The sequence below is a fragment of the Clinocottus analis genome, unplaced genomic scaffold, assembly GCF_023055335.1.
Source record: "Clinocottus analis isolate CAN_PGR_092001 unplaced genomic scaffold, fCliAna1.0.p SCAF_143, whole genome shotgun sequence".
NCBI classification, from domain to species: Eukaryota; Metazoa; Chordata; class Actinopteri; order Perciformes; family Cottidae; genus Clinocottus; species Clinocottus analis.
The window spans coordinates 22,359-28,358 of record NW_027175869.1 but is presented as its reverse complement, the minus strand read 5'-3'; the positions used below and the strand labels follow the sequence as shown (position 1 = coordinate 28,358).

Below are 6,000 nucleotides of genomic sequence, written 5' to 3'. Positions count from 1 at the left end.
CCTCCAGGTTGTTGACAGACACGATGTGGTCCAGGTGCTGCAGGTAACGTTCCTGGTCTCGCATGAAGTGAGGGATTCTGGTCCTTGGGAGGACCGCCAGTGGACGTAGCATCTCTATGTCTTCGAAAGACACCTAGAAGAGGTGAAGAAGAAAGTTAGCCAGCGAAGGAAAACACCAGTGGGACAGAAGGAAGTTCAACTCAATACTTCTGATTCAAATACATTCATTCAAATACATATTCAAAATATTTGTACTTTACTGCATCTTTATTATTTCATCCCTCTGCATCTCAGAGAAATATTTGAATTTTACTCCACAACATTTGTCAGACGGTTTTAGTTACGTTCCAGAGAACAACGATAATTTACACAAGATAGTTTAGACGTTAAGCTAATTTAATCCCTAAAAAATGTACTCAAAGCACCAAGAAAGATGTGAAATCTTTGCAACAGTTACTTTTGTAGAGACAACTTTTGAACACTTTCTAAATATGCTGCATTACAATAAAATAATTACGTAGTAGTGTGTAGTATTATTCAAGACATCAAACCGTGGATATCAATTACAGTTTAATATTTCCCCCGTAAAGTGAAACATATTTTACATCACTTCTGATGAAAAACCTTGTAAATTGATAACTATGAGCCAGTTTTCTTTCTTTACCCAGAAAACCCTGCAGAGGGCAGACATGCCACTATACGTAGTGCACATAGTTCCTGTAGCTACTTCTTTTGTTCCATTTATTTTCGTTCATATCTCCATCTGTCTCTTTATGATTGATTATTACTAGAATTCTTTTTTTTAAACAGTAAAACACTGTTTATTTATGTAAACCCCAAATTGCATTTCTTTAGTTCATTTAATGGTTTCTTTTATGAAAGTGGCTGAATAGTTAAAATCATTAAAATAAAAAGTGAAAGGTTGATTTTTTTTCCAGCTGACACTAACCTTGCCTAAAGAAGTCAACATCTTGAAGTCGATGGTCCGTCGGTGTCGGAGAATTCGGAGGATCCCATCCAGATAGACCTGGTCTTTACTGAAGCACCCTGAGAAATACACAGCATGCAGGAAGTGTAAACTAAATACAAGTATTCTTGATTATAGCATAACATAATATACAACATATACACTTTCAGTTTGCAGTTTTACAACCAGAGGAGTCGCCCGTTGGTGGTCAGGAGAGAGAGTGCAGAGTGTGTGTGAGTGTGTGTTTTCACCTGGCTGCGAGGTGTCCGTCTGGCCCCTCTTGGCCCTCAGGCAGTACTCCCAACGGACGTCCGGGTCCTGGACAAAGCGAGCGATGTGGCTGAAGAGCCGGCCGAAGCTCATGCTGGCGGCGTGGTACACCGTGTAGTACAGCAGCGCCGCGCGCCACAGGTAGGGCTGCTTGCGCAGCAGCACGCTGTGCAGGCTGGCCAGGCCCTCCTCCGTGGGGTTGGCCGGCTGGAGGCCGAACTGCTTCCTGCCCTCGGTGGTGGACCACGGCTGCAGGTTGTTGTTCACCCCTCGGAGGTAATGTGTACCTGAGGAGACGACGGAGAGAAGGTATCCTTTCATTTGAACTTTTTTTTGATTTGCTGATTAAGAATATGAGACATGGCGGCGGCGTACCAATCTCGTGCCGCAGCATCCCCTCCAGCCAGTGCTGTCGCGCTCCGGCCAGGTTGATGGTCAGCGTAGGGCGACAGCTCTCCACCACCATCACCGCCTGTGAGAGCAGCTCATCAGACAGACGCACCACCACCTGCGCGCGTACAGACACACACACACACACACATTTAACAGAAACACATTGAAAACACAATCACACGCAAACCCATTTCCTGGTTTTTGGACTTGGTCCCGCAGCGGCTTGTCTTGGAGATGTGTGCTTTGCTGTGTTTGTGTAGTAGCAGTCGTACGAGTTTGAGTGGTGCAACGTGGAACTGTGAGGCGGGTTGAATGTAAACACAGGGAACACACTCAAGGACATCTTCACACAGCCCGAGGGAAGCTTTGTCCTCCACTCAGTTTGAATTATACTGCGTCTTTCTTATTATACGAGTTTTGTCGATCTAAGATATTTATTGCCAAGTTACTTTATTGTCATACTGAACCAATCCGCTGCTATGACAGCATTCTGCATCAGCCACTTTGACCTGTCACATACTAGGAAATCTAGGCTTTGTTTATAATGTCATGAGCAGCCATTGTTTAATGTCAGTAACACACGTCAGCTCTGTGGGCGTCGCCTGGCTCACCTCTCCCACGCAGCCTTCTTTCTGCAGGTATTTGCGCACCGCGGCCCACACTTGACTTTTAGGGAGAACACTGCCGCCCGTCACCTCCTCGAAGTTCTCATAGGAGTCAAACTTCTTCAGGACGCACTCCATGATTCCCACCGCCTGCAGTTACACAGAAAACTCATCATCGTCAGCATCATTGTGTCATCATTGTACCTCGGGTTCTGCCGAATGAAGTCTACGAATGCCGCTTTAACGCATGATGTGTTAAAGCTGCATTCTCTCTCCTGATCACCATGGGGCGACTTCTCCAGTTGTATAGAAGTCTAAGCTTCGAGATGGTAACTTCCTGTTCTGGGTATAAAAAAAAATGTCCACAAAATCCTTCTGCAATAAAGAAGACTTGAAACTAGAGAAAGAGACATAAACTCAGTTTACAATGTTTACTGAGGAAATAAATCAAAAGAGACTTTAATAGAAACAGAGGAGTCACCTCTGGTGAGCAGGAGAGAGAATGCAGCTTTAAGACACTTCCTCATTGGCTTCACTCGGCAGAATCTGAAGTTGCCGCCTGATGAACTCACAGGTGACCTGTAGAGGTTTAGTACCATACCTGTTCGAGGAAGAGGCCTGAACCCTCTCGATACTTGTCCAACACACTCCTGGGCTCCGGCTGCGAGTACTCGAACTGGGGCTCGTACTTGTAGTCGGACTGGAAGAAGGTCTGCTTCTCCTGCTCCAGGTTCAGGGGCCTGAGGGCGACAAGCAGACAGGGCCTGGGGGGCGTGGGCAGCGACCTGCCGACTTCTCTCCTCGCTATGTGCGGCAGAGAGGTGGCGGGTCTCATTTGGCCCCGACCGAGCCGGAGCGGGTAGTTGACGGAGCAGGTGCTCTCGCTGCGACGCATCCAGCCGCTCGTACCCAGGCTGGGGCTGGTGAGGCTGCGAGCCGGGGGCGACGGGGCGACCGGGCCGCTCCGCCACGGCGGTTGTACAATCCGCCGGTCCAACGTCGGCTCCTGAGGCCATCGCAGGCGCTGGGGTGTTATCTCCAGACTGAGGGGCCGGCGGAGCAGAGGCCGGGGCGTGGACCCGCCTCTCGCAGACGACGCCGAAGAAGACGGCCTCCGCGGAGCTACTGGGCTCTTGTTCGTCTGTGTCGGAAGTCCATTGTGGGACACCTTCTCCCTCTTTGCGACGTTACTCCTCCTGGACGCGGCGCCACTTTTGGGCCTCTGCACATCCGACTCCAACAGGTCCCTGCTGCTCCCGACACTCTCAGCCTCGACCGGATCCATGAAGACTTCGCCCGAGTCCAACACCATCACCACGGCCGCTCCACTGTGGACAGGGCGGGTTCATGGCACTGTTATTGTTGAAAGTGTTATTCTGGTTGGTATGTGTCTGGTTTAATATTACTGCTATATAATAGTAATATTTACTATTCTCATTTTACTTTTACTTTCCTCTCATTTTTTTTTGGACTTCCTCTATTTATCTCTTAATATTTCTGTCTTTGTGCTGCTTTCTCCTCTGGGGATCTGACTTCATGCAGGTAGTGTTTTCATAGTTTTAATCACTGGTGGCAGAAGTATTTAGATATTTTACTGAAGTAATAATACTAAAAGTCAATAAAAAGTACAATATATACCTGAGATGTAGTACAGTAAAAGGTACAGTATCTACCTCTGAGATGTAGTAAAGTAGACGTATGTGGAATAAATGGAAATACTCAAGTTAGTATGAATACCTGGATCTTGTTAACTTTACGTCTGTGACTGCATTTTCATACAACGATTTTCTTCTAAATAAACGTAAGTGAAGTTACAAGGAAGTTACACGATGGGGATTGACTCCCTGGTGAAAGTACTGCAATACTTTCATATTTAGCAGTTTTACAAACTGGGGGTCTGTGGTGACACCTCAGTAAAAGACCAAGAATACCAAGAATATATCCTCTTGTTTTCACTCCAATAGAAGGGCTTAAAGAGTACCACTGTAGGAACACTTGTGTAAACGCACGCGCACACGCACACGCACACACACACACAGTGTGATCATTGTTGCCGGTCGCTGTGTGAATAGGAGGAAAATGGAGGTGATGTCATTGCTGTGATTGGGATAAAGAACATATGGCAGGAGGTAGTCTGGTCACGACTCACCGAGCAGCGCAGTCCGGGGACTTGACCTCGATTCCGGCCGTTTCATTCACTCATACCGGTGGCGGCTCCTCGCGGACCGGGAGCGGCGGTCGGGAGATGGTGAGCGGGTAACGGTTCAGTGATGGAGCGGGGCCTGAGGCGCCTGCCTGCGCCGGCCAGGAAGCGGCGGATGTGTTGGAACTTATGACGCGCAACGCCACGGAGCGGCGCGTACGACGCTGCCGTGACGTCATGACGTAGGACCCGAGGAAAAAGGACGGGAACCCGCAATGCCCATTTATGCACATTGTCTATATCTGTCGATATTATATATAGGTACACTACACACACACACACACACACACACACACACACACACACACACACACACATATATATATACATACATATATATATATATATATATATATATATATATATATATACACATACATATATATATATATATATATATATATATATATATATATATATATATACACATACATATATATATATATATATATATACATATATATATATACATAATTTGTTCCACAAGTAGCAGAAATAAATGTTATTTTATTTACTCGTAAATATACCAAATATACAAATTAAAAACCAGGAGATGTTCAGATCAGAGTCAAAAAGGTTTATTTTGTATGTCTTTTACACATACGAAAGAGTTTTTCTTGGTGATTGGTGCATGACAATGAACACAGTTTAAAGTATAAAGACTTTTTTTTTTTTAAATAAAAATTTGAACATTTTGATAGAAAATGATAAATGGCCAGCGGCTACAGAATGTAGCCGCTGGCCACTTAAACACCTGATTTGTCTTTTTATTCAGACTGCAGGAGCGTCATCTTGACTTCGGTTTCCCATTACTTACATTAAAATGGCTTTAAAACTCTGGACAAGTGAGGACCAAACATCCAGCAACAGATCACTTGTACGTGTCCCACTTGTATTTAAAAAGGACTCACGTAGCATCATTGAGGCCGTTGTTCGCTAGTTAAGATGGGAGTGGCTGAACTAGTTCCTGCTTGGAAGCCTTCAAACAGGAGATGGAAGATCCAGTCACACAAACACTGTGTTAGCTCTGGAGCCTTGACCAGGCTGCAGTTCAGGGTGCAGGTGTTTACACACCTGCACCCTGAACGCATCAATCAGACCTGCAAAAACACAAAACCTGGTTAGAAAAACCAGAAAAAACAAGTTCAGTCTGTTGCTTAGCTTAAAGATGTATGTTAAAGACCAGCAACTAATTCACTTTATACAAAAGCAATAAGTGCTTTTCATGTTTTCAGTTCAGTTCAGTTTTTCTTTCTGAGGGAGAAAAGGAAAAAGTGAGAAAAAGTCCAGTCTGTGTTGACTTGAACAAGTGCACTAAAGTCTGGTTAAATGAGGTGGAGATGTGAAGGACAGCCGACAGGTATCAACGGCGGCTTTGCAAATGTGCAATTAATGCTTATTCCGGGGACGCTGAGCCTGTAGCGCGAGCCTGTCGGTAGACTGAGCGCCTGTGAAGCTTTATGAGATGACTCAGCGACTCGAGGCAGCTGAGAACAGAAACTACAGATCGATACACAAGCGAGCAACTAGATTAATCGCCTTTAAAGTAAAAGCCCCCCCTG

The 6,000-nt window shown here is 45.5% G+C and overlaps 1 protein-coding gene across 1 annotated transcript; it reads right to left on the bottom strand.

Annotated features, from left to right (window-relative positions):
• Positions 1-4: 4 nt before the first annotated feature.
• On the bottom strand, positions 5-4,516 carry LOC137785309 (microtubule-associated tyrosine carboxypeptidase-like; the record flags this gene model as incomplete). Its single annotated transcript, XM_068576432.1, has 7 exons — positions 4,385-4,516; positions 2,837-3,563; positions 2,242-2,385; positions 1,613-1,745; positions 1,219-1,524; positions 950-1,047; positions 5-133 (listed from the first exon to the last, which is right to left on the bottom strand). Coding segments are annotated over exons 2-7 (1,521 nt in total), but the record flags the coding sequence as incomplete, so codon positions are not given.
• Positions 4,517-6,000: the final 1,484 nt, after the last annotated feature.